Below are 17,990 nucleotides of genomic sequence, written 5' to 3' on the forward strand. Positions count from 1 at the left end.
CAAGCTCCTGCTTCCTGCTACATAAAATATGGAAGTTAGCAGAACAAGATTAATTTAGTTAATTAACTAATTTTATACACCCAAACCTGCGCAGTAAAGTTTAAAAGTTACTCTTAATCTTGCCTGGAACAGCACCCACTCACCTGGTGGAAACGTCATCACAGCAGCACCACCAGCTTCATTCTCATGTTTGCTTTGTTCCCGACATATAATAATAACACGTCATCAATGATGAGGCATGACCGAGCCAAACACTTCACCTGAAAATTAAAAATGAGATGTGTGTGTGGTTTATTATTTGTTACTGTGTGAATAAGAGTTGAAAAACACGTTTGTAACACTTACCTTGTTCGGCGGCACCATTTCAAAGTGGTCCCAGACTTGAGATCTCTTCCTGGTTGGTTCCAATGCAAAGCAATAAGAAAGCAAACCGAAAGCAATACGAACGCTAATCAAATCAATCCAAGAAGGTATTGACCAGATAGGCAACGTTTTGCGCTGTTTTTTTGTTTTTTTTTTGTTCAAAGCCCCGCTCATTGAACCGAACCAGTCAGCTGATTCAGAATGAACGAGGCAGTGAAGTGGTTCAAACGTCATCAGTCACGTGGTTTGAAGCGAGCTCCCGAACAGCGCTTCTGAAAAAAACTCGACCGAGTTTTGGGGCGTGGTTCGAAGCCCCGTGTCAGAGGGAACATCACGACTCGTGTTATCCCTTGTTATTCTCCAGCGTAGTAAGTTTTGTCAGTGCCTTGTCACTGTTGTCAGTTGTACATTTTCCCGATGGTTTTTCCCATTTCATGGTGATTTTTAGTTCGCTTTTCTGTTGCTACTAGTGGTGGGCAAGTGAAGCTTCATGAAGCGCCGAGGCTTTCGTAACAATTGAGCCGAACAAGATTCAAAGCTTCAAGACTTCAGTGATGGTGACATCTGGTGGACAACTGAAGCCATAGCAACCTCTGAAGAGCACGACTGAATCACTGGCGCTGTTTCAATCCCATGACACCAATAAAAGCTTATTGTGTGCTCATCCAGGCGTTTGGTTCATTCATACCAAATAATGATTATATCGTATTTACAATAAAATATGCAGATGCTCACTCCCTTACCCTAAAACACATTCAAGATTAACCTAAAGAATAAATGCAAATTATGTTAAGGGATCAGTGTTTATTGAACACAGATTTATTTACTGTACCAAAAGTCCCTAACAGGATTTGAGATCCTTCCTACTTTGCAAATGATCATGGTGTTTAAATTCAGAAACATTGTTTTTGTTTGTGTGAAGTGTTTTTAAGGAAAACCTTTAAAGATAATGGTTTGTCATTTGGGGGCTTTCAGTCTGCTCCTCTTCTGGCTGACCAGCTTCCCCAGCTTTGGAAAATATTCTTTCTCAGGGAACAGATTATGCTGGGATGCACAGATACTTGCAAGTTTCCACAGCGTAGGATTTAAAGTCTTTCGTGCCACCCAGTACTTCAAGGGATCCTCAGCTCTTGTCAGAATTTGTTCTTTCAAATATCTATGACACAGACAGTAAGACAATGAATGACTGAATTAAAAATAAATAAACTGATGTTTCAACAGTAATCAACATGCATCCCTCTGGATCTCCACTGCAGCGCTGGCAGATGCACTGCTGATGCGGTGCTGAGACTCTACATAGTTGTCCAGTCAAGCCCACAAGTTGTGATTTTGTTCACTAGCAGTGGCAGATGTTGTTGCAGTCTCCAGTGGCACATCTTCTGCCGACGCATCAATAAGAGTGGCACACTCTCGTGTCAGCCTTTCCACAGCAGCCTGAGCATTGCTTTGATTAGTAAAGCCAGCCTGTTTAAATCGTGGATCCAAGATGGTTGCCACAGACAGGGAGTTCACCTTTTCCAAGCCACTGAATTTTTCATTTAACTTATTTTTCAAATGGTTGGCAAGTGTGGCACCAATACAAGGAGCCATTTGGGCACACTCGGCAGAAATGACATACTCAGCATTTTGGCTAAAGGAATTGCCTTTGACCCTGACACTCTCCTTTCCTCAGAAAGCTCAACAGTTGCCTGATAGAATGGCCTTAAGACTGTCAGGCAATGGTTGATTGCTGCATAGTCATCAGCAGTGAAAGGCACCAAGTCAGTGCGAAGTGATGCCAGGGCTGCCCCTAAAGGTTCTCTCTGCTCATAAAGCCTATGGAGCACGGCATAACTGCTGTTCCATCTGGTTTCAACCTCTTGAACAAGCTTTTTTTGGGGAATGCCCATATTAGCTTGAATAGAACACAACTTTCCCTTTGGAACTGGACTTGAAGTGTGCCACCATTCTGCGGGCCCTACTGCGCATGTTCTCCTGCTCAGACGTCTGACAGAGTGATTTTTTGACAACGAGATTCAGCATGTGGGCAAAGCAATAAATATGTCTAACATGTAAAAGAGTTACACTTGCCACAATATTATGAGCTCCATCAGTAACCATCCCACAGACCTTTTCCAGTGATTCCCCACTCTGTCATCAAATTTGCAATTGCATCTGAAATATTAGCTGCTGTGTGGGCCAAAGGAAAATACTGCACACCTAAAAGCACAGTAGCCAGATCTAGGCTGTCTGACACATAATGGCAAGTGACACCAAGGTACGCATCCATGTTGACTGATGTCCACATGTCAGCAGTCAAACCAACAGCTGAAGTCTGCTTAATTTCTGCCAAGGCCTTCTCTTTGGCTACAGTGTACCTTGCTTCCACCTTTGCCTTTACAGCTTTGCGGCTTGGAATGGAGAATGATGGGTCCAGGATTCTAATGAAATTTTGGAACCCTTCATCCTCAACGATAGAAAAAGGCCGACCATCTTTAACTATCATGTCCACCAAGGCCTCATCCAGCTTCTGTTTCCTGGACACTGTGGGAGAATGGTTGCTATATGAATACGATACACAACATCTCCAATAAAGACACACACATACATATACATATACACGTATATATCAAATCAAATCAAATCAATCTTTATTTATATAGCGTCTTATACAATCAAAATTGTTTCAAGGCGCTTTCCAGAATCCCAGGGCCTGACCCCAGACAAGCAACAGTGGCAAGGAAAAACTCCCCTTTAACAGGAAGAAACCTTGAGCAGGACCAGGCTCATGTAGGGGGACCCTCCTGCTGATGGCCGGCTGGGTAAAGAGAGAGGAGGAGAGGAGAGGAGAGGGGAGGAGAGGAGAGGAGAGGAGAGGAGAGGAGAGGAGAGGAGAGGAGAGGAGAGGAGAGGAGAGGAGAGGAGAGGAGAGGAGAGGAGAGGAGAGGAGAGGAGAGGAGAGGAGAGGAGAGGAGAGGAGAGGAGAGGCACAGAGCACAGAAACACACACAAGAATACACTATACAATCACTTCAGCGGGGCCGGAGGTCATTATGCAGCTCCGAAGGCGGCGATACCTGTAAATAAATAGAAGGGGGGGGGGGTCAGAAAAACTACACAAGAATCAGCATAACTAGTCTGCTTGATGAGGAGAGGAAAGCAGAGGAAAGGAGAGGAGAGGAGAGGAAACCATGACCCAGTGGGGTGACAGAGGCCTGTCAGGTGATCATGTTTCCGGACCCCGGCAGCCTTGGCCTATAACAGCATAGCTAAGATGTGACCTAACAATTAGACGACCCCCTAAGTATGATCATCTGTCTGTCCATGATAGTAACTGGAACTACAGAATTAACAACAATAAGCTTTTTCAAAGAGGTAGGTTTTAAGTCTGATCTTAAAAGTGGCGATGGAGTCAGCCTCCCGTACCTGGACAGATTTAGCTTACTGTCAGGATTTCCAGTGTTGACAGGGTCGTGATTGTCGTCATGCCGAGCACGCAAGTGTCTCAGCATAGATGATGTGTTGTTGCTGTGAGACAACTCTTGTGTGCATTGCAAACACCGCACCTACAAGCAATTGTAATTTTGAGACCCATTTAAAAATTAAAAATACAATTCAATTATGGAAACATAAAATGTACGCTATGAACTGCATTATACCTTATTTGGTGCTATGAGAACAAAATGACCCCAAACTTTAGAACGTCACTTATTGGTGGTACTCTCCATGAAACTTGCCAAAATACTCTCACTCTCCAAATCTCTATCTCCTCACAACCCAACAATTTTGAAGCATAATAATGCTTCTGATATAGCTGGTATGCCATCAAACCACTCAAATCTGTCTCAGAATGCATTGAAACTCCATGAGCCAATGACACGCACTGAAAGACTGAGCCAATGAAAGGCTTCGAAACATTTTGAAGCAATGAAGCGCGAAGCGAAGCAGCGATGACGTTCAAAGCGTTCAACGTCATCGGTCACGTGACACCGGTGTTTCGAATCACTCCGCTTCAGGAAGAGGGACACAAGCTCCAAAGCCCCGGTATCATTTGCCCATCACTAGTTGCTACTTCCTTAGAGTTTTTTGTTGTTACTTGATTCGATCCTTCATTCTGAGAACTGTCTCTCTTTGCATTGTTTTGGCAATAAAGAACTTTTTGTTTTACACTCTGCATCTGGGTCCTGGCCTCCTTAACTCGAACATAACATCCTCAATGTAACTAAGTGGACTATACCTTGTGTGCTTGAGCCCTCCTTCAGCTCTCCCTCAGGTTTTCCCTGGCTGGGCTCGGTTCTCCTCAGGACCACCACTATGACAGCCCTTGGTGTGCCGATGGCATTCTGCAGGTTGTCTTGTGTGTTTGCTTAGTCTTCCAGCTGGCTGTGGTAGTAGGTTGTGCGCCCTCAGCGGGGCTCCTGGGCCTGGTGGCTCAACCTACAGAAACCCTGCCGTCTTCCTCCAGCTCTCCCAGCTCATCTTTGGTTCATCGTAAAAATAAGTCACGGGTTTTTCTTTAAATACTTGGTTTAGATCCTTTCTGCTGCCTCCCTCTGATCCAGGGTCATGTCCCCCCCCCCCCCCCCCCCCAGCTCCTTCTCCATCCTTTGCCAGTTTGTTCTTGATCCCTTTTGTGCTCTTGTCTCTCCAACCAACCAGTCACTCCTGGCCTCCTGCTTCAGTTCTGTTCTCCCTTCCACCGCCCATCAGCCCTGACTCCCTTGTTGTGGAACAGAAATAAACAACATTTATTCATTATTTATAAAATATTGTTTCCCTCTTGTTTGTCACCAACATGTTAAACATTGACCACAAGTGCTCTGGAAACTTTTACCGTCACGTGACTTGTGAGTCATAAGTTAAAATATCACTTCCTTTACTTAAAGAGTGTAGAGTCCTTCAAAGGCTGAGTGAGAGATGCATTCTGACTTTGTCTCTCTGAGGAACAGCATGTTTCATCTGAACCAGGCAGCTCTGCTCTTCATTCTGCAGCTGTTCATGTGGAAAGTCTTTGCAGGTGCAGTAGAGATGATTGTCTGTGCTGTCTGTGCTCATCTGCATTTAATTTCAGGTTGACTGACTAGTTGTTTCCTTCACTCTTAGGGGTGATTCCACCTGAGCAGAGAAATTTAACAGTGGTGAGAGGAGAAACTGTCACCCTCAACTGCAACGTAACTATAAAAAATATAACACTCACCGAGTGGTATAAAGACAAATTAATCTTTGCTTATCAACATTCGACAAAAAGGAAATTCTCAGATTTGCCTCCTGATCGATTACAAATGAACATTGACACTAATTCCCAGTCAACATTAAAGCTTCTGAATGCTCAGCCTGATGATGCAGGATACTACAGTTGCAGTGTATCAGGTCTCACTGGTAGGAGGAGGATTGTGTGGAATTTACTTGTGTCTGAGGGACCTGAAGGTGAAGGTAGGCAGAGATGAAGACAGAGCTACTCATCTGTTTAAAGCTCTCACTGATGTTTTAATCCTTTCACACATGGTTTTGTGCAGAAGGCAGTTCTAACCCAGTGGGGAATTTTCTATATCTCCTCGTGTGTGTTCCTGCATTACTGGTGTGTGTCCTCGCTCTGACTGTCTGCCTCTGGAGGTGAGTCCCTATGACAGCTTTCAGCTCTTCTGTGTGTCAGTCTTGCTGGAGGTGATGATAAATGAAGACGGTGTAGCAGCAGCGTTGGTGCATGAGGGCAGATTCAGTTGGGTCAGACGACTGATTTTGGCTTCATTGCAAGAAAAGAGCCGAGTCCTGTCCTGAAGTCTGGGCTCTCCTCTGTATTTATAGAGGTTGTTTGGCCTCTCCTTTAAATCAGAACTTTCACCACTGAGCTGGACCGCACACAACCCTGCTCAGCTTATTCTTCTTTTAATGGTTTCATCTCTATGTCGTCTGAAATCACTAAATATTTATTAATAGCAGTTAAAACCTCTATGTGAAGTCTGGAAAGTCATGCATCATCTTATTGTTAAAATAATCTGATCCTCATAATAATCATCATTGTCAAATTCAAAGATGGACCAAAACCACAGAGCAGGACTTCTTCAGTAGCCAGACCCAAAATTATGTCCAGTCTCGTGCACCTGTGAGAGAGGTCAGAAGAACTTTTATAATATAATTGTCACAAAATTGTAAAATATTTATTGTTTCTTTCTTTTGAGTCCTAAGTTTATTTCCAATGTGTGTCTAGATGGTTCCTCCACAGCACCAAAGTCACGTCAAATACAGGCTGTTGTCGAAAGCAGAAGGCACCTGCCCCTGAAGAGGCCAACAGAAGATTCTTCTTTATAAACTTCATGAATTGGCAGGTTTTGAATTGAATGATTTTTAGTTATGCTTTTTTAAAATGGTGATTTGTGACTGTGATTCAACAGTTGATTTTCACGTGTTTGTATGACTAAACTGCATCACTCATAAATCACACTTTTGCTTTGATGTTGTCTCCATCTTTATGTACAGTAGAGAAAATCCCCCAATCCTCCATTTTCTCTGGGGTGCTCTCTTCCTCCTCTCGTCCTCTACCAGAGGCCTGGGAACTTGAGGCTGCTGCACCGTATCTTAGCTGTTCCCAGTGCTGCTCTCTTCTGGACAGAGATCTCAGATGTTCCTGGTGCTGGAGCCACTCACCCAGTTTGAAGGCCACATTCCCAACGACTCTGATCAATGGAGCCATTATTCATGTTTTATTGGGTTCTTTTTAAATGAGAACTCTCAGTGAGGGTCAGAGCAGAGTTATTAAGGCGATACTCCACTGAAAATGGTACACTGCTGAGGAGCGTGAAATGCCCTACTTATTGTCATAAATGATAAACAATATATTCACAAATACTCCGATGTTATGGGGCTATTATTGAAAGATGGGGAATAAATGAAGTTTTATGTTTTCATCTGAATCGACAAAAGTGATGTTCTTTACAAGAAGATGATTGGAGAGTGCAATTTAAAGATGGATGGGAATGTGTTAGAAAGGCTTGAGAGTTTCCATTTCCTTGGTATTTACTTTGATCAGAGGCTGAGCTGGAGGGATCAGTCAGGTGGTAAATACATGTAAAAAAAAAAGTGGTGATATTTCTTTTCACTGATTTTATATCCATGACATAGTTTGATGAGGTCTTGAATAAACTATGGGAGCACAGTTTATGGAACACCAATCAGTACTAACTGGATAGATGGATATGATCCAGGCACGAACACTTGGAATGTGCCTGCCAACACTTCACCTGTGTTCACGCTCCAGGTGGAGGCAGGAGAAATGCCACTGTGGCTGAGGAGGAAGCAACGACCAGCTGATTACTGGATTAATTTAAGAGGTGATCCTACTAAGGGAGTTCTACAAATCAGTTGGGAGAAAGAGAGAACAAAAAAGAGGAGTTTTGGCTTTAAAGGTGACAGAGTGGCAAGGATATGAGGGAGTTTGATTGGGTGTTTGAGGAAAAGGCAGCGGGGCCCAGTAGTCCTGTTTGGTTCTGTGAGAGCTTGTCTGACAACAAAAATATCAATTAAAACTGTTAATTTTTGTGAAAATCAAACTATTCTTTGGAAGTTGGATAGTATTTGATGTCAGAATTACACAGCAATTATTGGATTATATTTTTGGATGATATAAGTTTTTAATCATGTTTTGGACCCCGGCAGCCTCGGCCTATAGCAGCATAACCTAGATTTTAACCTAATAATTAGACGACCCCCTAAGTATGATCATTTGTCTGTCTATGATAATAACTGCAACTACAGAATTAGTGATATTAAAATTTTTCAAAGAGGAAGCTTGTAAGTCTAAGTCTGAGTGTGGAACCTGTTATTATTCCACGAGTATCAAGATGGAAGCCTGACTCAAACCTGAATGTAATGATAACTGTCCCAGCTGGGAGTCCCCAGTAACCCTCTTCCTGGATACGTTCTTCCTGCTCTCTACGGGGGCTGAGCTGGGACTCTTCATCCCAATGCTTCTGCTACTTCTTGTTCATCTCTGACTATATGTTTAATCTCATCTTTACTATATGTGGCAGATTTTGATAGTTGTTCTTTTCTTGTTGCACTCTTGCCTAACCTACTCGACGTTTCATTGCCTGTAATTCCTCTGTGCTGGGACCTAAATGATTTTAGCCTCTACTTCTGCTCTCTTTGTTCCTTGTAGCTTACGTGATATCTCCAATATTATATCTTGTCTAGATTCTGACTGGTTGTGTTTAATGCTGACCAATGCACGACCAGAATCTGACTCCACGAGGACATTACTTGGTCTGATTTCTCTTATCCAATACCATCTAGAGTCCACTGGCTCACCTGTGTACACCGCTAAATATTCAGTGATTCATTGGATTTGGATGCATCCATGTATACTTTGATAAACTGGCTGTAGTTTTTATCAGCTTTTGGAGCTGGTTCATGAAATTTTACTGTTTACAAATGTGTTCTGTGAAGTGTTATATATTTAAAAATCCAATTTTAAACGTGCAAAAACGTGCTTTATTTGCAAGGTTTTAGCATGAATTTAACTTCATTCACTTCTGTCATCAGAGACTTTTGATTGTTTCACGTTTCTTTCTGGTGACTCCAGCGGTGTGTAGTTGTCTGGACCTTTGGTGTCATTTCTTGTCTCTGTAGGTGGTCGCACCCAAAACCACTGACCAGATCAGACTGGATGAAACAAGGTCAATGTGTTTGAAAAGAGAACTTGTCTGTAAAAAAGCCGACAGTTTTATCATAGTGGAGTAAAATAATCATGTGTAGACGTGCAAACCTGATCCGGAAGCATCAACACAAACTCAGTATTGCAACCAAAGGTGCATAAATACTCGGTTAAATTGAGTATTTGTTTAACCACAAACATTGCATCTGTTTAGATGGTCAACATTAATTCTTCTAGTTTGTTTTTATGATACTCATTTATCATGCAAAAGATGATATAAAGGGAAAATATGAGGGAGAAATACTTTCTACTCTGATTTCCTGTGATTTGATTTGCTGATTAAATGGTTGCATTTGAGTCCATATGTGTGAAAAGTGAGTGTAGAATCAGCTGGAAACTCTGCAACTGTCTATTCAGCAGTTAAGTGTATCACTAATAGATGGAATTGTCACTTTCTGTCTCTTCAGAAAACGCGTGTTGTCAAAGAATCCAGTAGAGGATCAGTTTGAACCTGGTTCAGGAGGGGAGGTCAGTGGTTATTCATATATTTTAGAAGCTTTAGTGCTTTACTTCTGTCTCTCAGGAAGCACGTGCATTTAGTGTCATGTCTCTTGTCTCTGCAGGTGACCACAGAACCACAGATGAGAACAACCAGTTGGCCAGAGAACAGGAAGAGGAGTCGCTACGTGGAGAGGCTCAATTCAATCTACAGTCTATAGGCCTTCAGGACAGAACGGCCGTTTGAGGTGTTAAATACTAGTTACAAGAACAACGGTGGTTTTTCCTTGTCTGTCTTAAATATTTATGCTTTTCTGTATTTTGATTGAAATTCACACCAGTCACTCCTGGCCTCCTGCTTCAGTTCTGTTCTCCCTTCCACCGCCCATCAGCCCTGACTCCCTTGTTGTGGAACAGAAATAAACAACTTTTATTCATTATTTATAAAATATTGTTTCCCTCTTGTCAGCAACATGTTAAACATTGACCACAAGTGCTCTGGAAACTTTTACCGTGACGTGACTTGTGAGTCATAAGTTAAAATATCACTTCCTTTACTTAAAGAGTGTAGAGTCCTTCAAAGGCTGAGTGAGAGATGCATTCTGACTTTGTCTCTCTGAGGAACAGCATGTTTCATCTGAACCAGGCAGCTCTGCTCTTCATTCTGCAGCTGTTCATGTGGAAAGTCTTTGCAGGTGCAGTAGAGATGATTGTCTGTGCTGTCTGTGTTCATCTGCATTTAATTTCAGGTTTACTGACTGGTTGTTTCCTTCACTCTTAGGGGTGATTCCACCTGAGCAGAGAAATTTAACAGTGGTGAGAGGAGAAACTGTCACCCTCAACTGCAACGTAACTATGGAAAATATATCACAAATCAACTGGTATAAAGACAAAACGATCTTTGCTTATCAACATTCGACAAAAAGGAAATTCTCAGATTTGCCTCATGATCGATTACAAATGAACATTGACACTAATTCCCAGTCAACATTAAAGCTTCTGAATGCTCAGCCTGGTGATGCAGGCTACTACCGTTGCACTGTAGCAGGTCTCATTGGTGTCAGGACGATTGTGTGGAATTTACTTGTGTCTGAGGGACCTGAAGGTGAAGGTAGGCAGAGATGAAGACAGAGCTACTCATCTGTTAAAGCTCTCACTGATGTTTTAATCCTTTCACACATGGTTTTGTGCAGAAGGCAGTTCTAACCCAGTGGGGAATTTTCTATATCTCCTCGTGTGTGTTCCTGCATTACTGGTGTGTGTCCTCGCTCTGACTGTCTGCCTCTGGAGGTGAGTCCCTATGACAGCTTTCAGCTCTCCTGTGTGTCAGTCTTGCTGGAGGTGATGATGAATGAAGACGGTGTAGCAGCAGCGTTGGTGCATGAGGGCAGATTCAGTTGGGTCAGACGACTGATTTTGGCTTCATTGCAAGAAAAGAGCCGAGTCCTGTCCTGAAGTCTGGGCTCTCCTCTGTATTTATAGAGGTTGTTTGGCCTCTCCTTTAAATCAGAACTTTCACCACTGAGCTGGACCGCACACAACCCTGCTCAGCTTATTCTTCTTTTAATGGTTTCATCTCTATGTCGTCTGAAATCACTAAATATATATTAATAGCAGTTAAAACCTCTATGTGAAGTCTGGAAAGTCATGCATCATCTTATTGTTAAAATAATCTGATCTTCATAATAATCATCATTGTCATATTCAAAGATGGACCAAAACCACAGAGCAGGACTTCTTCAGTAGCCAGACCCTAAATTATGTCCAGTCTCGTGCACCTGTGAGAGAGGTCAGAAGAACTTTTATAATATAATTGTCACAAAATTGTAAAATATTTATTGTTTCTTTCTTTGGAGTCCTAAGTTTATTTCCAATGTGTGTCTAGATGGTTCCTCCACAGCACCAAAGTCACGTCAAATACAGGCTGTTGTCGAAAGCAGAAGGCACCTGCCCCTGAAGAGGCCAACAGAAGATTCTTCTTTATAAACTTCATGAATTTGCAGGTTTTGAATTCAATGATTTTTAGTTATGCTTTTTTAAAATGGTGATTTGTGACTGTTATTTAACAGTTGATTTTCACGTGTTTGTATGACTAAACTGCATCACTCATAAATCACACTTTTACTTTGATGTTGTCTCCATCTTTATGTACAGTAGAGAAAATCCCCCAATCCTCCATTTTCTCTGGGGTGCTCTCTTCCTCCTCTCGTCCTCTACCAGAGGCCTGGGAACTTGAGGCTGCTGCACCGTATCTTAGCTGTTCCCAGTGCTGCTCTCTTCTGGACAGAGATCTCAGATGTTCCTGGTGCTGGAGCCACTCACCCAGTTTGAAGGCCACATTCCCAACGACTCTGATCAATGGAGCCATTATTCATGCTTTATTGGGTTCTTTTAAAATGAGAACTCTCAGTGAGGGTCAGAGCAGAGTTATTAAGGCGATACTCCACTGAAAATGGTACACTGCTGAGGAGCGTGAAATGCCCTACTTATTGTCATAAATGATAAACAATATATTCACAAATACTCCGATGTTATGGGGCTATTATTGAAAGATGGGGAATAAATGAAGTTTTATGTTTTCATCTGAATCGACAAAAGTGATGTTCTTTACAAGAAGATGATTGGAGAGTGCAATTTAAAGATGGATGGGAATGTGTTAGAAAGGCTTGAGAGTTTCCATTTCCTTGGTATTTACTTTGATCAGAGGCTGAGCTGGAGGGATCAGTCAGGTGGTAAATACATGTAAAAAAAAGTGGTGATATTTCTTTTCACTGATTTTATATCCATGACATAGTTTGATGAGGTCTTGAATAAACTATGGGAGCACAGTTTATGGAACACCAGTCAGTACTAACTGGATAGATGGATATGATCCAGGCACGAACACTTGGAATGTGCCTGCCAACACTTCACCTGTGTTCACGCTCCAGGTGGAGGCAGGAGAAATGCCACTGTGGCTGAGGAGGAAGCAACGACCAGCTGATTACTGGATTAATTTAAGAGGTCATCCTACTAAGGGAGTTCTACAAATCAGTTGGGAGAAAGAGAGAACAAAAAAGAGGAGTTTGGGGTTTAAAGGTGACAGAGTGGCAAGGATATGAGGGAGTTTGATTGGGTGTTTGAGGAAAAGGCAGCGGGGCCCAGTAGTCCTGTTTGGTTCTGTGAGAGCTTGTCTGACAACAAAAATATCAATTAAAACTGTTAATTTTTGTGAAAATCAAACTATTCTTTGGAGGTTGGATAGTATTTGATGTCAGAATTACACAGCAATTATTGGATTATATTTTTGGATGATATAAGTTTTTAATCATGTTTTGGACCCCGGCAGCCTTGGCCTATAGCAGCATAACCTAGATTTTAACCTAATAATTAGACGACCCCCTAAGTATGATCATTTGTCTGTCTAGGATAGTAACTGCAACTACAGAATTAGTGATATTAAAATTTTTAAAAGAGGAAGCTTGTAAGTCTAAGTCTGAGTGTGGAACCTGTTATTATTCCACGAGTATCAAGATGGAAGCCTGACTCAAACCTGAATGTAATGATCTAACCCTAACCCTAACCCTAACCCAGCTGGGAGTCCCCAGTAACCCTCTTCCTGGATACGTTCTTCCTGCTCTCTACGGGGGCTGAGCTGGGACTCTTCATCCCAATGCTTCTGCTACTTCTTGTTCATCTCTGACTATATGTTTAATCTCATCTTTACTATATGTGACAGATTTTGATAGTTGTTCTTTTCTTGTTGCACTCTTGCCTCACCTACTCGACGTTTCATTGCCAGTAATTCCTCTGTGTGCTGGGACCTAAATGATTTTAGCCTCTACTTCTGCTCTCTTTGTTCCTTGTAGCTTACGTGATATCTCCAATATTATATCTTGTCTAGATTCTGACTGGTTGTGTTTAATGCTGACCAATGCACGACCAGAATCTGACTCCACGAGGACATTACTTGGTCTGATTTCTCTTATCCAATACCATCTAGAGTCCACTGGCTCACCTGTGTACACCGCTAAATATTCAGTGATTCATTGGATTTGGATGCATCCACGTATACTTTGATAAACTGGCTGTAGTTTTTATCTGTAAAAATACAGCTTTTGGAGCTGGTTCATGAAATCTTGCTGTTTTACAAATGTGTTCTGTGAAGTGTTATATATTTAAAAATCCAATTTTAAACGTGCAAAACACTTCACATTATTTGCAAGGTTTTAGCATGAATTTAACTTCATTCACTTATGTCATCAGAGACTTTTGATTGTTTCACGTTTCTTTCTGGTGACTCCGGCGGTGTGTAGTTGTCTGTACCTTTGGTGTCATTTCTTGTCTCTGTAGGTGGTCGCACTCAAAACCACTGACCAGATCAGACTGGATGAAACAAGGTCAATGTGTTTGAAAAGAGAACTTGTCTGTAAAAAAGCCGACAGTTTTATCATAGTGGAGTAAAATAATCATGTGTAGACGTGCAAACCTGATCCGGAAGCATCAACACAAACTCAGTATTGCAACCAAAGGTGCATAAATACTCGGTTCAATTGAGTATTTGTTTAACCGCAAACATTGCATCTGTTTAGATGGTCAACATTAATTCTTCTAGTTTGTTTTTATGATGCTCATTCATCATGCAAAAAATGATATAAAGGAAAATATGAGGGAGAAATACTTTCTACTCTGATTTCCTGTGATTTGATTTGCTGATTAAATGGTTGCATTTGAGTCCATATGTGTGAAAAGTGAGTGTAGAATCAGCTGGAAACTCTGCAACTGTCTGTCCAGCAGTTAAGTGAATCACTAATAGATGGAATTGTCACTTTCTGTCTCTTCAGAAAACGCGTGTTGTCAAAGAATCCAGTAGAGGATCAGTTTGAACCTGGTTCAGGAGGGGAGGTCAGTGGTTATTCATATATTTTAGAGGCTTTAGTGCTTTACTTCTGTCTCTCAGGAAGCACGTACATTTAGTGTCATGTCTCTTGTCTCTGCAGGTGACCACAGAACCACAGATGAGAACAACCAGTTGGCCAGAGAACAGGAAGAGGAGTCGCTACGTGGAGAGGCTCAATTCAATCTACGGTCTATAGGCCTTCAGAACAGAACGGCCCTTTGAGGTGTTAAATACTAGTTACAAGTACAACGGTGGTTTTTCCTTTTCTGTCTTAAATATTTATGCTTTTCTGTATTTTGATTGAAATTTAGTTAGATTGCTGTCATTAAAGGGTTCATGTAACATAGAATCAGTTTAATGATCCAAAGTTCCACCTCTGTTGAAGCAGCAATAAAAAAGTACAGCTGAACAGGTCTGAGTCCGGCTTCTGGTCCACACGTGGTTCTGTTCACTGACATTAGCGTTTTCTCAGTGGGAGAAATCTGAGCGTGCTGATCATGTCCTCTGTTGTGGTTCTGTTTTGGTTGTCCCTCAGACTTCTCACCTCCTCCTCTACCTGCAGGAGCAGCATTTAGGGGCGGGCTGATCTCTGGGAGCTGAGCCTCTGGCACTCCTGCAGCTCCTTCTGCCTAATTGGCTCCTACTTCAGCCTCTTTGTCTCTGGTGCCAGATTGTTCCACATGTTTCAGCATGTGGAACAATCCAGCCCACAGAGAGCTCCAGCCCTTCACCTTGTGTTATCTAGTGATGTCCAAATGAGGCTTCATGAGGCTTCGAACCCTTTTCAGATTCAGATTCAGATCCTTTATTGTCCCACACGGGGAAATTTACAGTGCAACAACAGCAGCAAGAGCACTCAGAGAAAAATAAGATAAAATCAAATAGAACGGGATTTGGAATATACAAAGAGGATGTATATTTACAATAATCCATATAAATGGATACTCGGCCTCTGTATACCTGTACATAGTACAGAGGGTGAATACAATATACATATGAGAATATATAATATTCAGGTTGTGCTAGCGGGCGTTATGTTTATTGTGCAGTCTGACAGCAGCCGGCAGGAAAGATCTGCGATACCTCTCCTTCACACAGCGAGGGTGGAGCAGCCGCTCACTGAAGGAGCTGCCCAGTGCTGTCAGGGTGTCCTGTAGGGGGGGGGGGGACGTGTTGTTCAACATGGATGACAGCTTAGCCATCATCCTTCCGTTTCCCACCACCTCCACCGAGTCCAGGGGACATCCCAGGACAGAGCTGGCCCTCCTTACCAGTCTGTCCATCCTCTTCCTGTCCCTGTCCGTGATGGGTTTTGAACCATTGTGTTGAAAATTGGTTTATTACTCGAAGCTTCAATCATTTCGAACGCGGGGGCCATCTGCTGGCGCATTGGTTGTACTGCAGCCATGCAAAAGGTTGATGACCCAGCAAGCGTGCACTTTTGATGTTGTATTATTATTATATTATTTTTATATATATTTTAGGAACAGGTGGGGGGTATGGGCCTAAGGTGCGCTGTGCATTTTTATTTAAAAGCAACAGTTTCTCCACAGTCGAGGGTTTGAGGCGGTTTCTCTTTTTTGAAACTATTTCCCCAGCTTTAGAAAACACCCTCTCGCAGGGCACAGAGGATGCTGGTGTTGCGAGGTACTGGTTTGCCAGGTGGTACAGGTTTGGGTACAGGGCTTTGTTTGTTGTCCAGTACACCAGAGGGTCCTGTGATCGTTCCAAGTGGAGGGGCTGACAGATAACGCTGCACCTCCACTATGGCATCAGCGGTGGCATTCCTGGACGCTCTTGCTTCTTCAGCATCCCTGTCCAACAGCTTCCACAGATCAATGACTTAAAATAAAACATTACATAAAGTTTAGTCTGTACATGAATCAATGCAAATAAATCTATTGATCCAAATTCTATCATTTTTGTACCTTGGGAAGAAGCAGCTGGTTCTGGTTGTGCTGTTGAAGTGGATGGCGGGTCCTCTTCAGTGGGTGCATTCCGCAACAATGCCGCACACTCCGATTTTAACCGGTGCACAGCTGACTCGGCATTTGAAGGGCTTTGGAATCCGAGTGTTTTAAATCTTGGGTCAAGTAATGATGATAAAGAGAAGATGCTTGTGGTTTCTATCCCACTGAGTTTATCATTCATAATTCTATTGAGGTTTATGCCAAGGTCTTTTGCCATTTTGTTTGAGTTCTGTGCCATCAGCTCACTCAAAGCATGCTTCAGCATTTTTATCAGGGGTGTTATTTTTGATCCCGACACCCTCTTTTCATGTGAGAGCTCTACGGTGGCAGCATGAAAAGGTGACGGTATCTTCATACACTCAGATGCACACTCAAAGTCATTTGCAGTCAATAGGTCCAAATCTGTGGGCAGAGTGGTCAGAGCAGCGGCAGCTGCATCCCTCTGCTCATAAAGACGCTGCAGCATCTCATAGGTGCTATTCCATCTTGTGTCTACTTCAATTATAAGTTTTGTGACAGGACGGCCCATTTGCACCTGGATCTGCTGCAGCTTCTCTTTAGCGGTGGTGCTTGATTTAAAATAGGTGATCATCCGCCTCGTTTTTGATCTTATATTATCTAGCCCAGGAGTAGCATCCATGGCCTTTTTGACAGTTAAGTTTAGTGCGTGAGCCAGGCAGACGGCGTGCCGCACCCGCAGAATATTTGCCTCAGCAATCATATTTGCTGCTGCATCAGTCACCAAGCACCTCACCTTCTCTTCAAGAGCCCATTCCCTTGAAAGCTCTCGAGCAGTTCCAGCGATGTTCTCTGCTGTGTGACTGATAGGAAAAGGCCGAACTCCCACCAGGGTGGTGGAGAGTTCCCCTGCATGAATAGCATGACAGGTGACGGCGAGATACGCATCCATGTTGATGGAGGTCCACATATCTGCGGTCAAGCTGACACTGTCAACATTCTGCAGGGCTGCCTTGGCCTTCTCCTTTTCTTCCACATACCTCCTCTCCACCATGGCTTTAACTGTCTGCCTTGATGGAAGGGTGCATGTGGGATCCAGTTTAGCCACCAGAGCACGGAAGCCAGGATCAGACACCACAGTGAAAGGCTGGGAATCTTTCACTATGAAATCCACTAGAGCTTCATCAAGCTCCTGCTTCCTGCTACATAAAATATGGAAGTTAGCAGAACAAGATTAATTTAGTTAATTAACTAATTTTATACACCCAAACCTGCGCAGTAAAGTTTAAAAGTTACTCTTAATCTTGCCTGGAACAGCACCCACTCACCTGGTGGAAACGTCATCACAGCAGCACCACCAGCTTCATTCTCATGTTTGCTTTGTTCCCGACATATAATAATAACACGTCATCAATGATGAGGCATGACCGAGCCAAACACTTCACCTGAAAATTAAAAATGAGATGTGTGTGTGGTTTATTATTTGTTACTGTGTGAATAAGAGTTGAAAAACACGTTTGTAACACTTACCTTGTTCGGCGGCACCATTTCAAAGTGGTCCCAGACTTGAGATCTCTTCCTGGTTGGTTCCAATGCAAAGCAATAAGAAAGCAAACCGAAAGCAATACGAACGCTAATCAAATCAATCCAAGAAGGTATTGACCAGATAGGCAACGTTTTGCGCTGTTTTTTT

General features: G+C 42.6%; 1 protein-coding gene and 3 long non-coding RNA genes across 12 annotated transcripts in view; 2 read left to right on the plus strand and 2 right to left on the minus strand.

The window, feature by feature from the left end:
- LOC115250960 (uncharacterized) lies at positions 1–480 on the minus strand. The gene is made up of 3 exons (XR_003889484.1): positions 346–480; positions 144–260; positions 1–17 (listed from the first exon to the last, which is right to left on the minus strand). It is a non-coding gene; the product is annotated as an uncharacterized lncRNA (long non-coding RNA).
- A 119-nt stretch (positions 481–599) lies between these two features.
- On the plus strand, positions 600–1,028 carry LOC115250952 (uncharacterized). The gene is made up of 2 exons (XR_003889477.1): positions 600–731; positions 834–1,028. It is a non-coding gene; the product is annotated as an uncharacterized lncRNA (long non-coding RNA).
- A 4,129-nt stretch (positions 1,029–5,157) lies between these two features.
- On the plus strand, positions 5,158–14,778 carry LOC105419020 (uncharacterized). 9 transcript variants are annotated; one of them, XR_003889309.1, is made up of 15 exons: positions 5,164–5,359; positions 5,446–5,775; positions 5,859–5,955; positions 6,376–6,454; positions 6,551–7,670; positions 9,460–9,520; positions 9,616–9,738; positions 9,832–10,185; positions 10,272–10,601; positions 10,684–10,780; positions 11,201–11,279; positions 11,376–11,493; positions 11,645–12,493; positions 14,314–14,374; positions 14,470–14,778. XR_003889309.1 is itself a non-coding variant. In XM_029840409.1 (10 exons), the coding sequence occupies exons 6-10, from the start codon at positions 10,086–10,088 to the stop codon at positions 14,563–14,565; spliced, it is 684 nt and encodes a 227-aa protein (XP_029696269.1). In that variant the 5' UTR covers positions 5,180–5,359; positions 5,446–5,775; positions 5,859–5,955; positions 6,376–6,454; positions 9,460–9,520; positions 9,616–10,085; the 3' UTR covers positions 14,566–14,778. The 9 variants fall into 9 exon arrangements, 2 of the variants coding, with proteins under 2 accessions (XP_029696269.1, XP_029696239.1); XR_003889327.1 differs by having other exon boundaries at positions 5,158–5,359; positions 5,446–5,480; positions 9,616–10,185; XR_003889316.1 differs by having other exon boundaries at positions 5,160–5,359; positions 5,446–5,769; positions 9,616–10,185.
- Positions 14,779–17,446: 2,668 nt separating this feature from the next.
- Positions 17,447–17,990, minus strand: part of LOC115250966 (uncharacterized) — a 633-nt gene continuing 89 nt past the window's right edge. The window contains exons 1-3 of the long non-coding RNA XR_003889493.1: positions 17,828–17,990; positions 17,626–17,742; positions 17,447–17,499 (exon numbers count right to left, since the gene is read on the minus strand). The exon at positions 17,828–17,990 is cut by the window's right edge and continues 89 nt beyond it. This is a non-coding gene — a long non-coding RNA (uncharacterized lncRNA). The remainder of the gene's footprint in view (positions 17,500–17,625; positions 17,743–17,827) is intronic.

Source organism: Takifugu rubripes, chromosome 1 (assembly GCF_901000725.2).
Source record: "Takifugu rubripes chromosome 1, fTakRub1.2, whole genome shotgun sequence".
In the NCBI taxonomy this organism is placed as follows: domain Eukaryota; kingdom Metazoa; phylum Chordata; class Actinopteri; order Tetraodontiformes; family Tetraodontidae; genus Takifugu; species Takifugu rubripes.

Excerpts from the sequence above, each read along its gene's own strand:
- LOC105419020 (XM_029840409.1), top strand. The coding sequence starts at position 10,086 with ATGCATTCTGACTTTGTCTCTCTGAGGAACAGCATGTTTCATCTGAAC. Across the intron at positions 10,781-14,313 it reads CTGACTGTCTGCCTCTGGAG|AAAACGCGTGTTGTCAAAGA; the intron begins GTGAGTCCCTAT and ends CTGTCTCTTCAG. Across the intron at positions 14,375-14,469 it reads AACCTGGTTCAGGAGGGGAG|GTGACCACAGAACCACAGAT; the intron begins GTCAGTGGTTAT and ends TTGTCTCTGCAG.